The sequence below is a fragment of the Camelus bactrianus genome, chromosome 2 (assembly GCF_048773025.1).
Source record: "Camelus bactrianus isolate YW-2024 breed Bactrian camel chromosome 2, ASM4877302v1, whole genome shotgun sequence".
Taxonomy (NCBI): domain Eukaryota; kingdom Metazoa; phylum Chordata; class Mammalia; order Artiodactyla; family Camelidae; genus Camelus; species Camelus bactrianus.
Genome location: NC_133540.1, coordinates 92,536,370 through 92,562,979, shown reverse-complemented (window position 1 = coordinate 92,562,979; position 26,610 = coordinate 92,536,370). Strand labels below are relative to the sequence as shown.

General features: G+C 38.6%; 1 protein-coding gene and 1 long non-coding RNA gene across 3 annotated transcripts in view; one reads left to right on the top strand and one right to left on the bottom strand.

Moving 5' to 3' along the window:
- Positions 1-2,735, bottom strand: part of LOC141573928 (uncharacterized) — a 38,200-nt gene extending 35,465 nt beyond the window's left edge. Inside the window, exon 1 of the long non-coding RNA XR_012500389.1 lies at positions 2,606-2,735. This is a non-coding gene — a long non-coding RNA (uncharacterized LOC141573928). The remainder of the gene's footprint in view (positions 1-2,605) is intronic.
- COQ2 (coenzyme Q2, polyprenyltransferase) lies at positions 2,723-26,375 on the top strand. 2 transcript variants are annotated; one of them, XM_074346437.1, is made up of 8 exons: positions 2,790-3,068; positions 7,432-7,508; positions 8,739-8,905; positions 12,997-13,118; positions 14,416-14,501; positions 16,348-16,481; positions 23,661-23,849; positions 25,711-26,375. In XM_074346437.1, exons 1-8 carry the CDS (start codon positions 2,863-2,865, stop codon positions 25,873-25,875), a joined length of 1,146 nt encoding a protein of 381 aa, XP_074202538.1. In that variant the 5' UTR covers positions 2,790-2,862; the 3' UTR covers positions 25,876-26,375. The 2 variants fall into 2 exon arrangements, with proteins under 2 accessions (XP_010948516.2, XP_074202538.1); XM_010950214.3 differs by lacking the exon at positions 7,432-7,508 and having other exon boundaries at positions 2,723-3,068.
- Positions 26,376-26,610: the final 235 nt, after the last annotated feature.

Below are 26,610 nucleotides of genomic sequence, written 5' to 3'. Positions count from 1 at the left end.
GTGCAGCCTCAGAAGCTCTCTATTGTCCTCCAGTCAGGGTTGCAAGAACTCCTGCCCCTGTACAGCAGATCCCACCCAGCAAAATATTGTAACTTTTGCAACTGGGAAAGGACAGGTAGGAAAAGCCCAGGCCGGATGGCTGAGTCAGCAAGGGCTGCCACTTCAGAACTTCCCTCATTCCCCAGAGGCAGGCATACACGTCATTAACTGAGCTGCTTATCTGATATGAGTCTGTTTCTGGCTGCGGAAGAGAGGCAGTGTGTGGGTTACTGTTAATCATTGCCCTCCAGTTATGTGTCCTTAAAATGAGCTCATCCGTTTCCAACTTCTGAAAGAGTAAGCTTCAAAGCCAGCTGGCAAAAGTAGGCTTCAGGGTGCTACTGCTCTGTCTCACCTTGGAGCATGTCTTTCATTTTTACAAGAAATATCCTAAGCTGAGTCTAGTGACCTGATTGCAAACATTTGCCTATTAGTCTGTTACTTTAAGGAAGGAAGAAGAGAATTTATGCACATAGAGTTTCTGTTAGGGCTAGAATTGATTTACCTTTAAGTCCTCTTCTGATAATACATAATATTTTTATATAGAATATATATTTATGAATATTTATATATCTATATAATATTGTCCTATAAGAAATACATGTGGTCTTTGTCTCCAGTTCCTGGCACAAAGTTCCTAAAACCCTTGGAATTTCCTGAGTGGTTAGGGTGTCTTTAGGAGCCCAGATGAGTGCACCTGAGTTTATGTTAATGTTGGAAAGTCCCAAAGGATGGGGGCTGGTTGCCAGAGGAACCAACCACCTGACTAGTGGTTTGGAACTTTTAGCCCCACTCCAGACCTCCAGGGAGGGGAGAGGGACTAGAAATTGAGTTCAATCACCAGTGGCCAATGATTTCATGAACCTTGTCTATATAATGAAGCCTCCAGAAAAACCCCAAAAGGACAGGGTTCAGAGTTTCAGGTTGGGAATCACGGGGAGGTGAAAGGAGAGTAGTGTATGCCTAGAGAGGGCATTGAAGCTTTGTGCCCTTTCCCACGCACCTTGTCCTATTCATCTGCTCCACCTGGCTTTTCCTGAGTTATGTCCTTTTATAATGAACTGATAATTTGATAAGTGAAATATTTTCCTAAATTCTGTGAGCTACTCTGGCAAATCAATCAAACCCAAAGAAGGGGTCTTGGGAACCCCCTATCTATAGGCGGTGTAGGGTAGAAAAACCTGTCACCCTAAAATGTGTCTCTTCCGGAATGGGGATTATTTTAGGCTGGTTGTGTTTAAGAAACAAACAGCTCAGGAAGAGCTTTGACCTCCCCTCCCCTCCGACTGCCTAAAAGACTTTAAATAGAGAACCTATTCCAGGAAGGCAGTTATCACCATAGATAACTACAGTATGATGTGAGCTAGGTGTGGCAGACAGAGAGGAGTCTAGCAAAATCTGTTTGTTAAAATTCTCTCTGTGTCCTGTTGTTTTTGTATGGTCCAGCAAACATTTGTTTACCAAAGATTTGCTCTTTTCATTCTTTCTGTGAATAATCTTCTTTCCCTTTGAAGTCCCAGACTCCTATCCCCTTCTCTTTAGTGCAGGAAACCATATATACTTCATTGTACCTGACTGTCTTTTTGATACTTTCATGTTTGGATTCCTCATTTATATGTAATTAAATTTGATTTTCTTCTCTTAATCTATCTCATGTCAATTAATTCTGAGACCAGCCATAAAAACCTATAAGGGTAGAGGAGAACTTTTTTTCCTCTCCAACAATGGTAGGTAAGAAGCACAGGGAACAACCTGGACTTTCCATGGGCTTCTGAAGGGGTAGGGGCAGTCTTAAAGGACTGAGCCCTCAACCTGTGGGATTTGAGGCAAACTCCAGATAGATCGTGCCAGAATTGAGTAAAATTATAGGACACTCAGGTGTCACAGAATTGCTTGATGTGTGGAAAATGCTACATCTGGGGTCACAACTCAAGAAGAGTATTGAGAGTATTTACATACAGGAGAAAGTATGTTCTTCCCTTTACAAATCTATAATAAAATATCCCAGTGTCTTGATCCCTTTGTCTACAATTGAACAAACTGTGAGCTAGTTTTGTAAAACTTATTAAGAACCACCCCTCGCCACCACCATCGCAGACTTAAAATACCACAGAATCACTGGATTTTAAAGAAACCAGCAGACTAACCTAATTCCCTAGAACACTAAAATCCAACTGAATGACTTCCCCGTGGTCACTCAGTAAGGGGTTAAATGGGATAAAGCATGCAATGTGCCTGTAACGTGCCTGGTACACAGCCCCATCCAAGAGGTGCTCCGACCAGATGTTCCAGCTGCAGTCTCTTAGCATCCCATACACCCGCTGCCTGCGGATTAAACGATCTCCCTTGAATTGACTATAAATTCTCAGACTTGCGTAAAGAACGCCCTTAGTTTCGAGTACTGTTTTAGTTTACATTCTTGGATTTGGCCGCTTGGTGCTCTTATAGCTTTAAAAAGGAAACACCTGGCAGCAAATCAGTAGTTTGGGCTCAGTAGGTGTTTCCCAGTGTGTTTTTTCGCCCACTGGTACAACTGCTACGTATTCTGACAACAGCATTCCTTTACCTGAGAGACTCCCTTACAGAGGGCAAGGTGCCCACGGTATTCCCTAGTTCACGTTTCTCCAAAGGCTCGGGCCGCTCCGCCGTCACCGGAACCGGACAGGCGCGCACGGCCACCCCGCTGGCGTCACTGCGCATGCCTGGCCGTGACCTGACGCTCGGGAATGACGTTAGGCCCCCGCCGGCCCACGCTCTCCGGAGCGCCATGCTGGGCGTGTGCGGCGCGGGCCTGGCGCGGTCCCTGCGGGCCGGGACGCGGGCATGGCAGTGGGGCTCGCGCGGCCGCTCTCTGGCCCTGGCTCGCGCGGCCGGCGGGCTCCGCGCGGGGGACTGGCGGCGCTCGGAGGGGCGCGGGCCGCGGGGGCCGCGCGGGCGTGGGCTGCGCCTGTCTGCCGCGGCGGTGGTGAGCTCGGCGCCCCGCCCTCTGCAGCCCTACCTGCGCCTCATGCGGTTGGACAAGCCCATAGGTGAGTGCAGACGCGCGCGGCGGTCCAGGGCGCCGCGGGCGGAATGGAGATGATGCCTGAAAGCCGGCGTTGGGCCGCCAGGCGCCCGGTACCCTCGATACTCCCGGACCCGGGGGCCTCCGAAGTCGGCCGGCTTTCGCACTCTTCTGAATCCTTAGCGCCTGAATAGAGCAAAAAAATTCTCTCATTCCACAGTCTTTGTTTAAGCAGTGACTCTAACAGAAATTCCATCTTCATGTCGCTACTTTTGCGCAGATTTACTGTATGGAAGCACTTCCACGTTTATTATGTTTCATCCTTTAATCCCGTAAGGCTCCCAGAGCAATAATTAAGACGATAAAGACGCTGAGAAAACTAAAGCTCTTTGGCAAAGCCAGACATGGTGATGCTGAGTTTCCTGCTCTTTGCCTGCACCATCCGTAACACAAACATTTAATTTATTTGAATGCAGCAGGTACAGCATTTATGGACTACGTATCAGCTCACGGTCGCCTCCTAACGGAGGGTTTCCCTGACCGTCCTATTTAAAGTATCACTTACCACTTCACTCTCTCTTTACTCCCAGTTTTTCTTCTTAGCACGCGCCACTAGCCAACCTTGTGACTTTATTTGTTGATAGACTTCTCCAGTGCAGTATAAGCTCCACTTATATGGAACTTTTATATCTAGTGTCTAGAACAGACCCTGGCAGTAGTGGTTGAATAAATTAATTCCTGCAACATAGCCTAGCCTTGGGGATAGAAAGAGCTATGGAAACTCCCTACTTTCAAAAAACTACCCGTCTAGTTCGGAAAGACAAAGTATTGGGTGAACTGAGAAAGTACAGGATCAAATATAAGTGATACAGATATGTAGGTAGAGCAGGAAAAAGAAATTATTGTGACTCTTCATTGCTGGAAAAAGTCAAGAAGAAAGTGTACCTCAAAGGACAGGTAGATTTTGCAGAGGAAAGAAGAGCTCTTGACTGGTGGAGGAAATATTTTGCAAAGACCCAGGGGTGGAGTGTTGGAACACTAAGGATATAAGCTGGTCTGGAACCCCAGGTGGGCATGGAAAATAGTGGGAGTCAAGGCTGGATAAGAGCTGGGCTATTTAAAGTATTACCTATCACCTCACTCTGACTCTTTCCCCCCACTTTTCTTCTTAGCACTGAAGGATGGACACTGGGGAGGGAGAGGGAGGAGGCTGAACTCCAGGTAATCTGGATGATGACATTTACCATTGCAGTGAATGAAAGTACATTCAAATGCCTGGATATATTCCGTCCACTTTTGCCCAGCCAAGACCCCAAAGTAGGCCTGGTTTTGGTATTCTAGGTTTATGCACTACCAGTTTGATATTAGAGCACAAAGAATTTATAACAGTCAACAATTAAAGTATAAAAGCCAATTAAATGATAGGCGCAGTCCTGCCATCATGACCCCTTGCATTTTGGGGCCAGACAAGCCCAGTTTTCATCTGAAGCCTGACTCTTACTCTGTTCTTGTGATCTTTGTCCCTATAGTGTAGGCTATGGGCATGTAAGATCAGCAGCTGCTGTTAGTCCCGGTTCCGTGAATCTCTGGCTTCTCCCTTAGTGGCTAGACCACCCTACTGCATAGTAAGAGGCTATAAAGGGGTTATGTATGAGAAAGCTCTGGAGCCAGACCTCTTGGGTTTGAAATCTCCACTCTGCCCACTTGAGGGACATCTGGTAAGTTACTTTACTTCTCTGGGGCCTTCACTTCTCATCTGTAAAACAAAGACTTAAGGGAACTAACTTTATAAGGTTGTCATGAGAATTCATTAATATACATTAAGTCTTTAAAACAATGTCTGACGTAGTAAATGCTTGCAGATGTTAGCCATTATTTGAAAAGTAGGAATTGGAGAAGATTGGGTCAATAGTTATTACGCAGGTTAAGAAGATAGCAGCTGGCCTGCTTTGGTTCTAAATGAGGTAACTGCAGGATTTTTCAGACAGCCTATTAATAGTACTGTTAGAATTCATTCAGCAAACATTTTTTGAGTCCCTACTATATGCCAGGAACAATAAATTGACAGTAGTAGAAGTCCAGGTTTGATATTTCTTTATTTAAATTCTTTTGTGGGGTAATTTTATGTTCGTTGTTTTATTTTGTTGAAGTTTGGTCTCTTTATTTTCAGAAACCAAAGTGGATTTTGTTGTTTTTCAGAATGAATACAACTTCCTACAACCATGACACAAACCATGTTATTTTAGGAAGTTTCAGCAGGTGGCACTCTTTCCACTAAATTGGTGGTGTAATTTTTGTTTTACTGCATTTATGTCTGATTATGTTGTCTTAAAGATAATGTGTAATTAGTGAATGAATCCTAGGCTCAATTTACACAGGCTCTTTGGTCTGCCTATCACCGCTGAGAAGGTTGCTTATTTTAATCTCTCAGAGTTTTTTCCTTTTTCTGTAATAAATATTTATTTCTGAAATTTATTTGTATCCTTACCATCTCTGCATCTTTCTTCACAGAAGAGAACAGAATGAAAGTGTCATAGGGAAGACAGAAAAAAATGTTTCTGAGAATCAGAAGGGCAGAAGAATAATAAGAACTTAAGCATCTGTAAAGATTTAGGTCTCCAGAGTGATAGCACTGGCCTTAGGATATAGACTGGAACCAGGCTGCTTCGGTTTAATTGCAGCTCTGCCACTTTTTGCACATGTGGTCTTAGGCAAATTATTTTCTCTTTGATTCAGTTTTCTGCATTTGTTAAATGGGTATAAATAAAAGTCATGCCTATCTCATAGGTTTGTTGTGAGAACCAGAAGTGTTGTATGACGGCCCCTGGCACACAGTAAGCACTATGAATTTGTTTTTGTCATTATTGTTTTCATTATTGCCATCATCACGAATATTGTCTTATAACAACTCTGAGAGACAGATGTTCTTTCCCCTCACGTGTAGATGAGGAAGACTGAGCCTTAAAGTTTAATATACTTTAGCATCTAGTGCCACTTACTAGGGACAGACATTGAACCTTCACTACAGGGGTCATCTGTAGTGGTGCCCTATAGAGTCTTAGATCTGTGAATATGTTATCTATAATACAGACTTACGGCCAGGGAAACTTTGTCCCTGACACGAAATGCTGTAGGTGATTACACATCTTTCTCTCTGAATTCTTTTTTAAATGACACCTTCAGTTCTAGTTGCACCTGGAAAATAATGTCTGTGAAGTGGTGTTCTTTCTTTTTTTATCAGGGCAGAATCAGCTAGATACTCCTCTGTCCCTCTGAGCTATACTGGTAGGTCCAGGGAAAAGGAAATCATTAAATGCATTATGTTTTACTTAACTTCTGTGCATCTGTTTTCTCATCTGTAAAATAAAAATAATAATAATGTGTACTTTACAAATAGGGTGTTTTTGAGTATTAAATGAGTTTGTACTCATAAAGCATTTGGAACACTGCCTGACATTTCATGAACATTTAGAAATGTTAGTTATTGTTGTTATTGTTTTAGATGGGACACACCGAATATGAGTCTGTCCAGGACAACCTGAATTCAGGTCTAGACTAGTCATTTCTCATTTTTAGTCTCTCCTTGCCTTTTCAGCAGTGTGAGGCTAAGCCCCTTCTGGAAGAGCCTCCCTGGGTTTTCCCTACTCCCTCCCCAGTTAACTTGGGTGGCACCGTTTTATGCCTTTATAGGATCTTGCACTTGCCCTGTTGTTGAATTGATCTGTTTCATTGTTTTTTTGTTTGTTTGTTTAACTGTGTTTCTTCCTTTTGATTTATAAGTTGTGTGAAGACAGAAACCAGCTCTCTTCTTAGTCACCATTGTATTTCCAGTGCCTGCCACAGCTCTGGCACAAAATACATACTTTATAAATATATGCAAGTGAGTAAAGCTTAAATTTAATGAAGCTTAAATACGATTATTAAGACTTTGTCATTTGACCATTTTGCACAGGCTCTGATCTTTCTTTAGGCACATATCCTATTTCCTTTTGGGGGAGGAAGAAGTTATCCTATACCCTTCTCAGTTCTGACTGGCCTAAGAATTAAACTGACATCCAATTACTAAGAGAAAATCAGACAACAATTTAGTAACATATATGTATGGGAGAGACCCAGGAAGACTGAGTAACTCACCAAAATACCCTCACCTTAAATACCATCCTCAGCTAAAGGCACAGGAGGATGTTGCGGGGAGTGGTTTCAGACTTCAGAGGGGAGGGAGGTAATTCACATTGAGCTAGAAAAACAAAGTTTTGACAAACAGTAATCTGTGGTCTGTAGGCCCCACCAAATCTCCCCACCACACCTCGCCCTTATTTTTTGCAGATATCTGGTGATAGCTCTACTTCAGTAACAAAAATTAAGTGTTTTAATTTTTTTCTTTCCAGGAAGTTGAAAGAGGTATTTATTGGAGCACCAGTTGCAAAATGTAAGGAAACTAGACTTAAGAGACCACAGAATGTTAGTAAGTGCTGCCCATGGACTATATATTTAAGCCATCTTTTTGCTGCTTAGGAAATAAAAGCCAAAATGTTGAGTTATTTTGATATGAGGACCTTTATCTGAATTCTTTTAGGCAGTTAAGGAAGGAGGTACAGGAAAACTTCTTGAATCTTCTGTTTCTTAAAAATAATCGGCCTCAAGTTATCCTCATGCCAAAGGGACACACTCTGGGGTGACAAATTTTACTCCTCTACACTCATATTGCTAAATGGGAAAGGAAGAATTTACCTAACACGCACAATATCCAAACATTTGTTGAAAGACTTTCTTTTGAAAATAGGGTATCTGCTAAAGTTCATTTATGAAGTCTCCTATCTCTACAATCTATTTGGTTTTAGCTTAATTTCATCTAGTTTATAGGCTAAGTACCAGGAACTAATCTCATTTGTGCGTGTAGTAGCAAAATATTAAAAAAACAGTAGGTTAATAACCTCCCTCCCCCAAGACCATTTTATTATATTGTATTAACAACAATAAAGGTTTTATTTGCTTTTTTGGACAGGTAATAATACATGCATAGGATACGAAATTCAGAAGGTGCAAGGGTGTAGAGTGAAAACTAGATTTCCCACCCCTGTCTCCTACCCAACCAGCTTTCCTCCCCAAAGGCAACTCTTAATCAGTTTCTAATGTATCCTTCCTGACATGGTCTACGAACATATATTCAAAAATACGTATCTGTTTTATATGTGTGTGTGTGCATGTGCATGTATATATATACATGCACATGCACACACACATACATAAATATTTTAAAAATTTTCAACTTGTGCTCCATAAGAGTTGGGCCATTTGCAAATTCATCAGAAATACATGAGAGTATCTAACTCCCTAGAGTGTGTTGTCAGACTTTGGTTTTGCCAATCTGATAGGCGAAAAATGTTTTATCAATGTAATTTTAATGTATATTTCTCAAAGTGGAGTATATTTTCATTGATATGAGTCATTTATATTTTCTACTATGTTTTTTGTCCATTTTTCAATTAGGCTATTGACTTCTTTTCAGTTTCTGGGAACCTTGCATAGTAGAGACAATAGTCTTTTGTTATATGAATTGCTAGTTTATTTTCCCAATTTTGTCATGTGTTTTTGATCAGGTATTCCTTACTTCACTGGGATGCAGTGTTCAAACAAATGAAGGCAGTTAACTAACTTGAATTCGTACCCTTTTTGTCTTTTTATTTTTGTTTAGGAACCTGGCTGCTGTATCTGCCATGTACCTGGAGCATTGGTTTGGCAGCTGAACCAGGTTGTTTTCCAGATTGGTACATGTTATCCCTCTTTGGCGCTGGAGCTGTTCTGATGCGTGGAGCAGGCTGTACTATTAATGACATGTGGGACCAGGACTACGATAAAAAGGTAGATTCATCCTGGAAAGGAACAGAGAGACTCCTCTCAATTCTGCAGAGTAAGATGGTGGCATCATGTTTGAATGCCACATAAAGCAACAGGATCATTTAGTGTCCTCACTGAAATCCAGCATAAGAAGTGCCAGTATTGGTTGAATAGCTGGTTTGCCAATTGCAGTGTGCTTCCTTTCTCAACACAAAAGCGACCATGGGGGCAAGGTATGTACTTCATTTTCACAAAATGAATTAGAATTTGGGAGGCCAGAGTAAGGATGTTAGGAGTGAAGGTAAAAATTCCATCCTCAACCTTTGGGTGTCTGAAAGAACTGTCATCCCTTCCTTTGATATGTTAGAGCCATAACAGTTCATATGTTCAGTTAAATCTTAATTTAAATGAACTGAGGCAGCCCTGTTAGCAGTTGCTCTAATTATTTCTTTAAAACAGCTAATTTTATTATTTTCTTCTCCTTAGAAAAATAATTCATGTTTATTCTAAAAAATTCAGACAGTATAGAAATAGAAAGGATAGAAAGTAACAAGTTCTCCTTATCACCTCCCCCTCATCCCCAGGGGAAACTTCAGTTACAGTATGACACGTTGTATTCCTCTGGATTATTTTCTATGCATGTTCTAATGCATGTGTGTATATTCTTTGTTCTTCAACAGACCGTTATTTTCTCAAGGGAAACGTCCATCTTGTTTGCCTTTTGTTACAGCAGTCATAGTATAACAAGTACAGGGTCATTAAATGCTTGAGTAAATTCTCAAGTAAACTTTCAGTTTATAGGAAACCTGGGTGAATTATGTAAATAATCATATAACACTTACATAAAGTGAATAATCTACCCTAGTTTGTCTTTCATATGTCTGAATTTCCTTAAGCAAAGCCCACCTATAATGATTTTTAGTGTGTAGAACAGTATCACACCAATATATTTTTTAATTCAAAAAAACATTTGTTGAATACCTGCTGTGTATGAGACAGTGCAGGTATTGCATGGATGAAAGACAACATTGCTAACCTCACAATTTAGTAGCTATCATGAGAATGGTACCCACAAGGGAGTTTACTGAAGACCACCTACCTTAGCCCAAGGGAGGAGGTCTAAGAGAACTTTTGGCAGGGTTGGGGTGGGGCGTGACCTTTGAACTCTGTCAGAATCAGATGGCAAGAGAAAGCTGGGCTGGAGGGTGAAGGTGACTCCAGGCAGAGGGAACAGCAGATACAGAGGCATGACTGTGAGGTCAAGAATATTACACTTGACAACTGCAGCTTGGAGTTTGTGTGTGGCTGATGATAGGATGGCGGCAGGAACTGCATGGTAAAGGCAACTCTGTCCCACTGACCCAGTTGGGCTGTCTGACCATGCCAGGAGGTGCATACTTTGTTGATTTGGGGATTCACACATCCTGGTCAGTTTTCATTCTGCATAACCATATGAATGAGGCTTCCGCCATATATCACTTCAGAATAATTATTGAACACATTTAGAGTAGCCTAATGTCAAAATCGTGGTTGTGAAATTGTACTGTAAAGTTTCACAAGATGTTACCCTTGGGGAAACTAGATAAAGGATTCATCAGATCTCTGTATTTCTAGAAGTACAGAGATCTAAAAAAAATTTCCTGTGAATCTGTAATTATTTCAAAACAAAAAATTTGACTAAAAAAGAACATACTCAAACCAACTTTTTCTACTTTTTAAATTAACAAAATATGACCATTTTAGTTTTCTCTTAAGTGATTTTTTTTCTCCTTAGATAGAAAGGAATAGATATCTTACATCTCCCCCATTTTTCTCTGATTAGAAGAATCCAGAGTCTGTGCTGACGTACAGCAAAGCATTTAAATGAGTGTTTTTTATAGCTATTGCGGTGGTTTTTCTAACATGAATTTTAAAATGTTAAGTGCATCTCTTTCAAAGGATGGGTTAAAAAACTTGGTCAAATTGTAATGTTTACATTACAGTTTCTTAAAGGCTGTATTTCATTAAGGATATATTTATAGCTCAGGGTTTTGCTTAATAGATGACTAAACTGCTAATACATTAAATGATAAGTGAATTGCTATTAGGGTACATGGGTTAAAAGTGTTTTGTTGATGTTGTATATAATCTGCTAGCCATGTGATAAACATTAGGTTGAATAATCATTGAAATAATCTCAACACACAGGTGTTACTTGGTTTTGTAAGCTGTTTCATAAAAACCACATCAAATATGTTTTTTGGTCATCGTGTTAATTCATTTTTAGTCGTTTGATGGAGTGCTTGTTTATCCTCAGCTTTCAAGGTTAGCTGGGTAATTAGCATTGCAGGGAAGGAGCAGTGTAATCTTGTGGTTAGTACTGTGGTTGGTGGGACTGACTCACTGTGCTACTGTAGTATCTGTCACCTTGGAAAGTTATTGAGCCTCTCTGCCTCAGGTTCCTAAAACTTAGAAATGGCCAGAACTTATGAGTGGCTAAAAGACAGTTGTTCCAAGGAGTCAATGGTGCAATGCATATATAGCTCTTAGAATAGCAGCACGCTGGAAACACTCAGATACTGGCAGGAGTAATCATCATATTCTAAAACAAATAGAAGAGCATAGATGTTACTTCCACTTGAAACTACAGGGACCAAATCAAGGATAAGAGATCCAGTTCTGGCGCTCTGATGAAGAAGAGTCATTACAGTTTTTGACAAACTGTTTTATTGCACAGCGAAGCATGCTATGAATTGAGTCAGCAAACTTTTTCTGTGAAGGACCAGATAGTAAATATTTTAGGCTTTGTGGGCCATACCATCTTCGGTGCACTACAGCTACTGCACTCTGTGGCAGTGTGAAAGCAGCCACGTACACCAGGTAAGCAAATGGGTGTGCCTTGGTTTCAGTAACATTTTATTTCTGGACACTGGAATTTGAATTTCTTATTTTCATGTGGCACAATACATTATTCTTTTTAAAATTTATTTTCAACCATCTAAAAAAGTAAAAACCATTCTTAGCTCATGGGCTGTATAAAAACAGGCAGTAGGCTGGATGTGGCTCACAGGCCATAGTTAACCCTTGGTATAAATCATACAAAAATATGTGATAATAGTTAACATTTAGTGCATACTTACATGCTTCAGACACTGTAGTCACTCTGTGAAGTAGGTGCTGTTATTATCTCTACCCCTCTGTTTTCCTTTTAATAGACAAGTAACATAAGCCCGAGGGAGGTTGTGTAATTTGCCAAAATTCACACAACCAGTAAATGATAGAATCAGATTCAGACACTGGGCTCTCTGGTCCCACATCCTGAGTTCTTATCTTCCAGCAATGTTGAAAATTTTGGTTGTGCTCTTTATTTGTGGTTGAGTTTAGAATAATCACGTTTCATGATCTCTTGGAAGGAAAAGAACAATTGATATGTATTATTTATTCATGTAATTGCTCTATCTATTCATATTCTCACAATGAGTTTGCCCTTTATATTTGGGGGCAGTTAATACAAGATCACAGCCCCATTCCTACATAGACTGGCAAAAGCACTCCCACTTGCAAATCCAGATAATCTGTCTGCCTTCCTTCTTTACATCTGATTTCTGATTGCAGTGTTTCCCATACTCAAAACATTCACATGGTGTCAGCCTTATCTGACATGCTCTACAGTTTTCTCTTTGCTGAGAATTCTCATTATTATTGTCCCTCTCTTGTCTATGGAAATAGAACATACACCTGCTAAGCTGGGTGGTTAAATAGCTAGATAAGGAAGTTGCTTTGTCTGGTTTGTTCGAAGGTGGGGATGAGAGAAGGAAAGAAAGCGGAATGAGTGGTGGGAATTTTTAGTTCTTTTCAAAGCTATTTCAAATACGAAGTTCTGATTCCTGGCAGTACTTCCGATGTTCACCTTTAATTCATATTTCTGCCTTAGTGCCTACCCCGAGCCATCTCTTGAGTAAATGTTTAAATAAATGTTTGAGCTATCATCTGAGGCTAAGGTATCTGGTTTTTGTTTGTTTGTTTGTTTTAATGGAAGTACTGGGGATAGAACCCAGGACCTCGTGCATGCTAAGTGTGCACTCTACCACTGAGCTATACCCACCCCGCTAAGGTGTCTGTTTCTATGTGTTAAGGTTACAAGAACAGCAAGTCGCCCAATAGCTGCTGGAGACATTTCAACTTTTCAGTCCTTTGTTTTTCTTGGAGGACAGCTGACCTTGGCACTGGGTGTTCTTCTGTGTCTGAATTACTACAGGTATAGTAAATGTGTTTTTCATGATCATGTATAAAATCTTTCCTTTGAAATAAATGATGTAGGTATAAAATAAAATTGAAATATCTGTATCACAAAGCTGTCTATTCCCTATCAAGCATCTGTAAGTTAGCAATATAAATAAGTCGCCATGTGTTTGTAAAGTCAAGAATGCTTCAGCCAAAGGAATGAAGAGATGAGCATTTTTATTCTGCACCACCTCCAGTACTTGTGTCAAGGATTCGAGGCACTTGCCTAGGTTTTCTAGGTGCATGCGTGGGAGTGTGTGTCTATGCCTATATATGCAGTTACACACATAGTTATAAATAATTATTTATTTATCCTGACAGATCTCTGAAGTGGGGAGAGACAGAAGAAATTATGCTCACTTTGCAAAAAGAGGAACAGGGTCTTTCCCAGAGTCATGTTCCTAATCAGTGACAGAATAAAAGAGTGGTAGGACTCCCTCCTGTATCTCTTAAACAGATGGCTGCTTACATAGTGCTTCAGTAAGACAAAAAAGAGGAGTTGTTCAGCAGATAACAGTACTTTATATAGAGACAACTTAATGACTTACCTTGCCCTGATAGCGTTCGTCAGGTGAAGACACTTTGAAAGGTCATTCCTGGAGGGGTAGTGTTAGGTGAGCTGTGATGTCCCTAAGAATATCTGATGTTGTCATCCTTTTGTCGGTGCTTTGTGACCTGATCCTCTTGTAGAAGAAGAAACACCCTGTCTTGTATGTAGGGAGGGGTATCTGGACTCTGATTCTCTATTAGGACATCTCAGTTTACTAGCTGTCTCAATGTTTGAAAAAGAAATTTAGAGAAGCAATAGCATATGGTGGGTAATATGTTGGACTCTGGGGCCAGACTGTCTTAGGTTTGCATCCTGGCCCCACTACTGACTGCTGTATGACAGTCGACAAATTACTTTACCTCTTTATGCTTTAGTTTCCTCATCTGCAAAAAGACCAGTAGAATGAAACTACCTACACATTAGGGTTGTGATGAAGATTATGAGTTCACATGCTAGAGCTGTTAGAACAGTCTTAATACGTGAAAGCGGTATATATGTTAGCTATTGTTATTTTGTTTGGCTGTTTGTAACATTTAAAATATTTTCTAATCATCCTTTATCCTAATTAAAGTCCAAGAATCAAAGTCTAGGAAGAGCATTTTACATTAAAAATATAATTTAAGATAAGTCATTTCCTAATTAGTGTTACTGTTGTTGTCTTATTTAGCAGTTTCTAAGAGATGGTGATATTAATCTTTTTAATGTTTTTCCTTGATTTTAGTATAGCTCTTGGAGCAGCATCCCTGCTTCTTGTCATCACCTACCCGCTAATGAAAAGGATTACGTACTGGCCTCAATTAGCCTTGGGTGAGCTTGAAATAACTATTAATTATATCCTTTGATAACCGCAAACTAAATTTTTATTTATAATATTGTACGTATGTATGTGTGTGTGTGATGTGGCAAAGATAAAAAGTCAGTCATGAAATTTTCCAAACCAAGAATCAATTTTCATATTTCAAAGGAGATCAAATAGCCAGCTAAGAAATCCTGCATATTTACTAAGATGATCATTATTATTATTATCCAAAATGCTTTTTTAAAAATCTAGGTATGTCATGGAGAAAAAAATTAGCTCCTTGATCCTATCCCTCTTTATGTAGTTGATCTAAATTCCCTGAAGACTCTGGGAACTGGAGTAGAAAATGCTCTGAGGCAGGAGAACAAGAGTTAAAGTGTGTGTTAGCTTAGGCGGCTCCCTTCCTGTGGAGTCTTTGTTAGACCTCCCAGGAAGAAGTTAGCCAGTCTCTCCTGGGCTCCCCTAGCACTCTGGTGTGGCCCTTAGTCATTTCAACAGCAGTGATTCAGCAAGAAGATATTTCGAGCCTGCCCTCTCTCCCCATTGTAAATGCCTAAAAGGTAAATCATTCTTTACGTGTGAATGGCACAGTATCAAACATAGCACTTGGCACATTGCAGGTATTGAATAAATATTTGTTGGTAGAAAGAGGAAGATAGGTAGGTAAGTCAAAATCTGTTGCAGAAATAACTACTCCTAGACTTCTCTGTTCTATTCCTAGAATAGTCTAGAATATTCCTAGAAGTATTCTAGTTCTTTGAACTATTTTTTCAGTAAATAAAAGTACCAAAAGACACTTCAAGAAATTGATGGGAGTCTGACTTGTGAGAAAGTGGTAAAATATTTATCTTTTTCTGAGATCTCCTCATTTAATGTTGTGTTTCTTTTCATTATTTAAAAAAAAAATAGGACATGATATTCTCAACTGACTTGAGAACCTTTTGGTTAAGGGAGGAGAAGCATTTCCTGTCTATAAGATTATGTTAAGAAAGCTGGTAAGCAGATTATTGCAGTACAGTGTAGTGACATGCGTGAGTGCTGTGGGACCACAGAGAAGCACTTCATCAGCTGGGGAGGAGGGATTCTGAGTGGAAATAGGCAAAGTAGGAGGAGAAAAAGGATTTCTGGGAAAAGACATTTGGGACTCATTGAGTTTGAGGTACCTAAGAGACTTGCAGGTGAAGATGTCTAGCAGGCAGTTCAGTGTCTAGTCTGAAGCTCATGGAAGTGATCAAGCTTACTCACAGAGATTTAGGGGTTGTCAGCATGTAGTTGTTTGTTTGTAACTCAGGCCTCAGAGAGGGTGGACTTGTAGAACAAGTGTTCCTGTCTGTACTCTTGTTTCTGTAACTTTAAGGGGAAGCAGAGGGATAACAGAAAGAACACAGGAGTTTGACTGGGGTGGGTCTAGGTTCAGACCCCAGCATCTACTGTCTGTTGGCTGTGCCGGGCATCCTACTAGGTAGAATAAATGTTGTTCTCATGAAACCACCTATTTGTCAGGGGATAATATTCTTTCTGTTAGCTATATTATTTTAATTGTTAACTAACCTCTCTGGTTCTGTGTGCTTTTTCTTTTTCTTTTTCTTTTTCTTTTTCTTTTTCTTTTTCTTTTTCTTTTTCTTTTTCTTTTTCTTTTTCTTTTTCTTTTTTTTTTTTTTTTTTTTTTTTAAGTAAAATGTAGCTAATAACTACCACAGAGGCTTGAGAAACTTTAGGGAAGAAACATGAGAAAATAGCCTACACAGAGCCGAACACATAGACGTACCCAATACATGCTGATGCCCTCTCCTTCCCTTTGGAATTCTCAAGTACATTGAGACTTTTCCTCTCTTTCTGTTTCACTAACTGTAGGGTTGACTTTTAATTGGGGAGCATTACTTGGATGGTCTGCTATCAAGGGCTCCTGTGATCCATCTGTTTGCCTACCTCTGTATTTTTCTGGAATTATGTGGACTCTAATATATGATACTATCTATGCCCATCAGGTAAAGAAATATCCTTTTTCCTAACTTTGGTTTAATTGTTGTTATTTTTTAAGAACTTTAAAGTGAGAACCAAATTAAGGAAAAGTTTTTTCTTTAGACTTTTTTTTAATTGAGATAGACAGTGGTTTGTTACATTATATAAGTTTCATATGTACATTATATTTCGACTTCTGTATACACTACAGTGTACTCACAAACAAAAATTTAGCTTCCACTCACAATACAGTTCACCCCCCTTACCCATTTCATCCTCCCCTCACTCCCCCTTCCATTCTGGTAACCACTATTTGCTATATCTATGTGTTTATTTTAATTTTGTTTGTTTGTTTGTTTATTCATATTCCCATATAAATGAAATTGTATGGTATTTGTGTTTTTCTGTCTGACTTATTTTACTTAGCATAATACCCTCAAGGTCCATGCTGTTGCAAATGGCAAGATTTTATCTTTTTTTAATGGCTGACTAGTATTTCATTGTACGTACATACCACATCTTTATCCACTTACCTGACAGTGGATATTTCCATATCTTGGCTATTGTAAGTAATGCCATGATGACTATTGGGTACATGTATCTTTTTGAATTAGTGTTTATGTTTTCTTCAGATAAATACCCAGAAGTGGAATAGCTGAATCATATGATAGTTCTATTAATTTTTTGAGGAATCTCTATACTGTTTTCCATTGTGGCTGCACCAATTTATATTCCCTTTTCTCTACATCCTTGTCAACACTTGTTATTTGTTGTCTTTTTGGTAATAGCCATTCTGACAGGTGAGAGGTGGTATCTCATTGTGGTTTTGATTTGCATTTCCATAGTAATTAGAGATGCTGAACATCTTTTCATGAGCCTGTTAGCCATGTTTGTCTTCTTTAGAAAATTTCTTTAGACAAATGGCTATTCAGATCCTTTGCCCGTTTTTTAATTGGGTTACTTGTTTTTTTTTTGTTGTTGAGTTTCTTATATATTTTGGATATTAACCCTTTACCAGATATGTGATTTGCAAATATCTTCTCCTACTTGATAGATCATCCTTTCATTTTGTTGATGATTTCCTTTGCTATGCAGAAAGAAGCTTTTTCTTTTGATATAGTCCTGTTTGTTTATTTCTGCTTTGTTTCCCTTGCCTGAGGAGACATATCTAGAAAGATATTGCTAAAACTGACCTCAAGGAGCATACTGCATATGTTTCCTTCTAGGAGTTTTATGGTTTCAGGTCTTACATTTGGTCTTTAATCCATTTTGAGTTAATTTTTGTATATGGTGTAAGGTAGTGGTCTAGTTTCATTCTTTAGCACATGGCTGTCCAGTTTTCCCAACACCATTTGTTGAAGAGACTGTCACCCATTGTATGTTCTTTGCTCCTTTGTTGTAAATTAATTGTCCATTTATGTGTGGGTTTATTTCTGGGCTCTCAGTTCTGTTCCAATGATCTGTGTGTTTATTTTTCTGCCAATACCATGCCATTTAATTATTATAGCTTTGTAGTATAATTTGAAAACAGGAAATTTGATACTTCCAGCTTTGTTTTTTTTTTTTTTTCCTCAGGATTACTTTGGTTATTTAGGGTCTTTTGTGGCTTCATACAAATTTTAGGATTTTTTGTTTCATTTCTGTGAAAAATGTTGGTATTTTGATAGAAATTGCATTGAATCTGTAGACTGCTTTTGGTAATATGGACATTTTAACAGTGTTAATTCTTCAAATTCTTGAGCTAGAATAACATTCCATTTCTTTGTGTCTTCATTTTCATTCAAGTGTCTCATAGTTTTCAGAGTACAGGTCTTTCACATCCTTGGTTAAATTTATTCCTAGGTATTTTATTCTTTTCTGTTGCAATTGTAAATGGGATTGTTTTTAAATTTCTCTTTCTGCTAGCTCATTATTAGTGTATAGAAATGCAACAGATTTTGGTATATTGATTTTGTACCCTACAGATTTATTGTATGTGTTTATAATTTCTAATAGTTTTCTTGGTGGAATCTTTAGGGCTTTCTATGTATAAAACTATGTTATCTGCAAATAGTGAGAGTTTTATTTCTACATTCCAGTTTGAGTACCTTTTGCTTATTTTTCTTGCCTAATTACTCTGACTAGGAATTCCAATACTATGTTGAATAAAAGTGGCAAGAGTGGGCATCCATGTCTTGTTTCTGATCTTAGAAGGACAGCTTTCAATTTTTCACTATTGAGTATGTTTGCTGTGGGTTTGTCATACATAGCCTTTATAATATTGAGGTACATTTCATTTTTACCCACTTTATTGAGAGTTTTTATCAAAAATGGTTGTCAAAATTTGTTAGGTGCTTTTTCTGCATTTATCGAGATGATCATGATTTTTATCCGTCATTTTATTAATATGATGTATCACATTGATTTGTGGATATTGAACCATCCTTGCATCCCTGGAATAAATCCCACTTGATCATGGTGTATGATTCTTTTAGCGTGTTGTTATTTTCAGTTTGCTAAATTTTGTTGAGAATTTTTGCATCTATGTTCATCAGAGATATTGAACTGTAATTTTCCTTTTTTGTATTGTCTTTGTCTGGTTTTGGTATCTGGGTGATGTTGGCCTCGTAAAATAAGTTAGGAAGTGTTCTCTCCTCTTCAGTTTTTTAGAAGAGTTTGAGAAGAATAGGTATTAAATCTTCTTTGAATGTGTGGTTAGAATTCACTTGTGAAGCTGTCTGGTCCTGGATTTTTGTTTTAAGGGAGGTTTTTGATTAGTGATTCAATCTCCTTACTAGTGACCAGTCTATTCAGATTTTCTGTTTCTTCATGATTCTTTCTTGGAAGGTTGTATGATTGTAAGAATTTATCCATTTCTTCTAGGTTGTCCACTTCATTGACATATAGCTGTTCGTAGTTTTCTCTTATAATTTTCTGTATTTCTGTGGCATCCATTGTGATGTTTCGACTTCATCTCTGATTTTATCTATCTGAGCCTTCTCTCTTTTTTTTTAAGTGATTGTAGCTAAAAGTTTGTCAGTCTTGTTTATCTTTTCATTCATGTTTCACTGATTTTCTGTTGTATTTTGTTTTGTTTTGTTCTGTTTAGTCTTTTATTTCTACTTTATATTTTTATTATTTCTTCCTTTCTTCTGACTTTGGGCTTCATTTTTTTCTTCTTTTTCTACTTCCTTTAGGTGTAAGATTAGATTAAGTTTTGAGATTTTTCTTGTTTCTTGAGGTAAGCCTGTATTGCTTTTGCTGCATCCTGTAGATTTTGTTATATCATATTTTCATTTGTCTTCAGGTATTTTTTTTATTTCTCCTTTGATTTCTTTTTTGACCCAATATGTTCTTTAGCCTCTACATATTTGTGATTTTCTCAGCTTTCTTTTTGTAGCTGATTTCTAGTTTCATGCCATTGTGTTTAGAAATATTGCTTGATATGATTTCAGCCTTCATAAATTTATTGAAACTTGTTTTGTATCCCAGCATATGATCTATCCTTGAGAATGTTCCATATGTACTTAAGAATGTGTATTCTGCTGCATCTGAATAAGTCTATTAAGTCCATCTGATCTGATGTTTCATTTAAGGCCACTGTTCCCTTGTTGACTTTCTATCTTAATCTATTAATTAATGTAAGTGAGGTGTTAAAGTCTCCTCCTATTATTTTGTTGCTGTGAATTTCTCCCTTTAGGTCTGTTAAATATTGCTTTAAATATTTTGGCCCCTAGGTAGGTTCATATATTAATGTTATGCCTTCTTGATGAATTGTCCCCTTTATCATTATATAATGTTCATCTTTGTCTCTTGTTACCTTTTTTAGCTTGAAGTCTATTTTGTGTAATAGGAGTATGGCTACACCTGCTTTCTTTTGGATGCCATTTGCTTGGAGTATCATCTTCCATTGTTTGATTTTGAGCCTATGTTTGTCTTTAGAACTGAGATGAGTCTCCTGCAGACAGCATATAATGATTGTTGTTGTTGTTTTTAAAACCATCCAGCCACTGTGTCTTTTGACTGGTGAATTCACTCCATTTAGCTTGATGATTGATAAATTAGAACTTAGTACTGCCATTATATCTTTTGTTTTCTGGTTATTCTATATCTCTGTTGTTTCATGTTCCTTGTGCTTCTGTCTGCCATTTTAGTTTGGTGATATTTCTGTGATGTTTTTCTCAATTTTCTCTTTTTTTATGTTTCGTGTCTCTGCTCTAGATTTGTTTCATGGTTTCCACAGGGTTTGTATAAAACATCTCATAGATAAAATAGTTCTTTTCTGCTGATAGTATGTTATCATTTGCCTGTACAGGTTCCATCCTCTTCCTCTTTCCCCCTTTTATCTTTTGTTGTTGTTGTTGTCTCAAAGTAGTCCTTTTTATATTTTAAGTTCATTATCAAATTGAAGTAGCTATGGTTATTTTTACTTTTTTCCCTTTAATCTTTATGCTATCATTAAATGTTTAAAACCTCTTCTGATACAGAGTTACTGTTTTCTGATTCTATTTATCACCTTAATCAAAATTCGGTATATTTTTGCCTTTTCATTTCAGGTAGAAGATCTATTTCAACATTTCTTGTAAGGCAGGTCTAATGGTGATGTACTCCCTTAGCTTTTGTTTGTCTGGGAAAGCCTTTATTTCTCCTTCATATCTAAAGGGTACTTTACTGGATAGAGTATTCTTACCTGACAGGATTTATCTTTCAATATTTTGAGAATGTCATTCCACTCTCTCCTGGCCTGTAGTTTCTGCTGAGAAATCTGCTAATAGCTTAATGGGGTTCCTTTTTAGGTTACCATCCTTTTTCCCTGACCACCTCTCAAATTCTTTCTTTTCCATTGACTTTTGACAGTTTTAATATAATGTATCTCATTGAAAGCCTTTTTGTGTTGGGGTAATTAGATGTTTTCCTAGCTTCATGGGCTTGTATATCCAGTTCCTTCCCCAGCTTTGGGAAGTTCTCAGATATTATTTCTTTAAATAAACTCTGTTCCTATCTCTCTCTCTTAACCTTCCAGGATACCCATTATCCTAATGTTGCCTTTTCTAATGGAGTCCTAATGAGTAATTCTTGCAGTTTGTTCATTTTTAAAGATCTTAGTTCTCTCTCCTCTTCTACCTGAACCATTTCTAAATTTCTGTCTTTAAGCTTGCTGATTTTCTCTTTTGTACAATCTGCTCTATTTCCAGTGCTTTCTGATACATTCTTCATCTTATTTATTGAGTTCTTCAGCTTCAGAATTTCTGTTTGGTTCTTTTTTAAAGGTTTCATCACTGTGGTAAAGTGTTCCTTCTGTTCATTACTTTTATTCCTGAGCTCACTGAACTGCCTTTCTGAGTTATTGTAGCTTATTGAATTTCTTCATAATGGCTATTTTGAACCGTCTGTCAGTTCGATGGCAGTGTTTCACTTATTTTAAATTTGGTTTCTGGAGAGTTGTTACGTTCTTTTTGTGATACTGTGTTACCACGGTTGACGAGTTGTTCCCCTGCCAGCTCATTTGAAGTAGTAAACATCTTTCTTCTTTAGGTAAAGCTTTGTTTACTTTGATTCTAACAGTTCAGTGGGTTGGTAATTGGAGGCCTATCTTCTGGTTTTTAGTAGGTGGTGCTATAGCACTATTTCGGTTTCTCTTACTTGAGCTGTCATTGGCCACATTTGAGAATCGACACTTTGCACCCTCCGCCACCTCTGCCAGGGTGATGCTTTTGTTGTTACTGTTAGTGCCTTGTTGCTACTGGTGTCACAGCTGCTGCTGGCATCACCACTGGGGGCATTGGGATGGCGGGTGCCTCTGCTGTGCCGGGTCAGCTGGGTTGTGGGCACCACCACAGCAGCTGGAGATGGGATAGTGGCCAGGGTCGCGGGCACTTGCCACTGCAGGCTATGGGGGTAGAACTGGAGTCATGGGCACTGCCACAGCTGTAGGGCCTGGGTTGTGGACCCCACTGCTGCAGGCTGGGCAGGTGAAACCAGATTTGTGGGTGCTGCTGTGGCTGGAGGGACTCAAGTTGCAGGCCCAGCCACTGCTGTTGCCGGGTTCTTGGGGGCTGCAGATTCAGCTGCTACAGCTGGGCAACCAGGATCACAGGCACCATCTCCACTGGTCCAGCTCCTCTTGTGTTCCAGTCCACCAACCTTTAGATGTGCAGATGCAGATCTCTTCAGCGCCCTGATGTGGTAGGCAGACACCTTTGCTGAGTTACAGATGTTTCAGTAGTTGTAGACTGAAAGGGAGAGAGACAAAGGGAGCATCTCCTGCCACCATGATGCTGATGTCACCTCCTTGAAGATACTCTTTTTCTGAAAAAAAAAAAATCTTTCACGATTCCATGGCAACAACAGAATATTTTTGAAAACTCCTATTCTCACTGACACTTTTGTGATCCACATGATTAAGGACACAGTTTGTATCCTCAAGGTGCTTGTAGTTTGAAAGGAAAAACATATACTAACCCCCCACTCACTATTATTATTTGGATTTGGGCCCCCAGAAGATTGCCTGTCAGGTAACTGTCTCTCTGCCTGTAGTTAGGTACAGTGTTCAGCATGAAGCCTCTGATATCACGTGACCATGATTACAGCAGTATATGGAAATGCTCACAAATAAAATTGCCAGAGGAGACTATAGCCAGCCAGATCTGAGTGTATCATCAAACCTAGTTCTCCTTAAGCAGAAAGAATTTGATGGTAGAGAAAAAGGAATAAATTGAGCTAGAAGTGAAATGTGAGTGGATGTGGTTAGGAGTGCAAGTGAGCATTTTTCTCCATCTGTGAATTTTAGCAAGACTGAAACTACAATGTACAGGAAACTACTGAGATTTGAGAACTCTGAAGTAAAGAGGAGCTACACAAAGAATTAGAGTTGAGTTTGACTTCTAATTTAGTAAAAGAACAGTTAAAAGTCATAGGGGTATAAGTACAATGATACATAGAAATAGACCTGGAAGATAATTTTAGCAGTAACATTTAACTTTGATTTGGCCTGCACATTCATTATTGATCAACTGTGTTTCTGAGTTACTGTCATTTTTCACAACTTACAGTATATCTGCATGTTTTTTAAAAGATAGTTTCTTCTGGATTTAAGTAGTAGTAATGGTTGCACAACCTTGTAAATATACTAAAACCACTGAATCACATGCTTCAAAATGATGAGTTTTATGATATGTGAATTAAATCTCAGTAAAACCCAGTCTCTTATTACTTTCTGATGTCAGGACAAGAGAGATGATGCTCTGATTGGGCTTAAGTCCACAGCCTTACGGTTTCGTGAGGACACCAAGCAGTGGCTCAGTGGCTTCAGTGTGGCCATGCTGGGGGCTCTGAGCCTGGTGGGAGTGAACAGCAATCAGACTGCACCCTACTATGCTGCTCTGGCTGCTGTAGGAGTCCATCTGGTTCACCAGGTTTGATCTTTTTCTTATCTTTCCCTCATTTTTCCTTGGCATAAGTTATAAAAATTATTTAAACAAAATGCCCTCTGTCTTTACCAAACAAATTATTTCCTAAAACAACTACCTAGCTTGTACTGCTTTGAACCACCGCCCCAGTTTGTCATATTAAAAAGTTAGCTGTATTATTTTAGAAAATAGTATAAACCTAAACCTAGCATTTTTTCCTTCTGATTTTCCTGGAATTATTTCTAATGCATGTCTAAAAAAAAATTTGAACAGTGTCTTAAGGTTGCATGTTGAGTTGAATTACTCTGAAAGCAAACTGACTGACACAATTGTATTTTTTAAATGTGGGCTTCTGTTGACGGTTAGCAAACTAATCATTCAGATGTTTGGGTCCCAGTGGCATACAGACCAAGGCCAAATAAGACATAAAATGCTAACGTGTCAGAGTTCTGGCTACACAGTAGGAAACTGTCAGAATATTCACCCAGCACCCCAGCTCCCACGTGGTTATATTGCAGATCTACATTATTGACTTTTGTAAAATGAATGAACTAAATTGAATTTTAATTAAATAGATTGCTTGTAAACGGACTGTATTTTTATATCACTGTTACTGTTATTTTATTTGAATAAAATTGAAAAGATGTTAGTCAGCCTGTATTTAGGTGATCATTGCAAGTTACTTATCAGTGTAAGCAAGTCTTATATAACATGGTATAAATGAAACTAAAATCTGATGTTCATAAACTAATCCACATGCTGTATCACTTTCATTGTTTTCCTCATTAGGAAAGTTAAAAGATATGAATTAGTGATTCTCCAGATCTCACCATTTGCCTCATTAGAATTTCTCAGCATCCCTTTTTGGTCATAACTCCGTGGGAGCTGTCATCATCAGTTGATTGTCTGGCCAGGATAATGAATCTTTAGCAATATTTAAGCATCTGGATTTTAGCAGAGGAACGCAAAAATCATGAGGATAATCACAAATATAAGAAAATAATTTGGAACCCATCTTATATTGTAAATTACATTTGTGGCTCTCTGTCCAGTCCTTGATGCAATGCTTTAAGACGGACGTAGCCTTCTAGTATTTGAAAAGAAGGAAGTCATGATGATTTTAAGTATGCAGTCCCCATAATAAACAATAGTTGGAAATAAGGGGTGCTGATGCTTAAGCCTAGGGAAGAGTGAAACAGGAACATAAGAGTTTCTCGATATATTTGTGGGACAACCATGGAGAAAAAGGAGTATGTTTGTTCTGGGTTGCTAGCTGCAGATCTAGGTTTTTAGATCCGTTTCTCTGTGTGGAGATGGAAGAGAGATTTTCACACGTCCGTGGGGGTATTTGCGGGTATCATAAGTAACCTGGGGGGAGGGGTCACTATAGGCATTTGGTGGGTGAGGGCCAGGTATGTTAAACATCTCTTGGTGCACTGGACAGTGCTGCACAACAGAGAGTTGTCCTGCCCAGATGTAATTTGTTCTCCTGTTGAGAAGCATTGCTCTGAAGAACAATGGCAGAACTGGAGGGTAAGAGTTGTAGGAAGCAGATTTTGGATCAGTCAGTATAAGGGAGAGTTTTCTAAATAGAATTAGAAATGCATTTGCTGCCTGTCAGTGTTCGTGCTGCCTGTCAGTGTTCGTGCAGCCCTCAAGTGCAAGTTCTTGTGACACAGCTTAGATGATAACCATTGAGAAATATGGTGGGTTTTTTCTACATTAGGAAACAGCCTGGGGGTACATCAAGGGCTTCTCATTGCTTAAAACTCTGTAATAGTGTTATTTTCTTCATATTGACGTGTTTATTTGTGATGCCAAAAAGTCCACACTGAGTCCTAACACAGTATATGTTCTTCCCTTATAGATTTACACTCTGGACATCCACCGACCTGAGGATTGTTGGGAAAAATTCACCTCGAACCGAACAATAGGACTAATGCTCTTTTTAGGGATTGTCCTTGGGAATTTGTGGAAAGAAAACGAGACAGATGAAACAAAGAAAAATATAGATAATAGAATAGAAAATTAGCAAATTAAGTTTATCCAGGGACTTTTGAAGCAGAGTTTTACAAAACACTCTCAGGTCCTGTTATCACATAATTAGATTTGAATGAGCAGTCTTACGTTAAAGAATTACAAACTAGAAAGTGAAGACTTGGAGCATACTTGCCTAGATTTTAGGTTTGTACTAGTCACATTCTTCCCCTGTCACAGAAACTGGGGACTCTTTAGGACTTGAGATGACCTGGAGTACTTAAGTTAATGCATTCTTCTCATCATAATTCTCATCTGCAGTTTTGGGAATTATATGAGTTTTGGCACTTTATAAAAAACCTGGTGCATGTCTCATCTAAATGAATGTCTCTGTAGGAAAATAGACTCTTTTTAGGGGAAAATAAAAAGAAGGTTGGGGTTTATTGTTCTTTGTTGTGACTTTTACTTACTGCCAAAAGCTGTAATTCAGAAAACCATTCTGTATTTTATATTTCAGGAGAATTTAAATAAATAAATGAGGATTTTTACCTACTATCCCCAGACGTACTGCCGTCATCCCCAGCCCTGACATTGATTTGAGAGGCCTCTGTGTGCAGCCATAGTGACTCGATGAGCAGGCAGTCACCAGGGACTGTTTTAATTTGTTTGTTTATTTCTTTTATCTCATCTGGTTGTAATTTATAGGGTGGCAGCATGTTGGTTAGGTATACTAATTTTCTTCCCTTGCCCCCTTCAGAATATTCTCAGTATTTCATAAGACCTCTCTCCT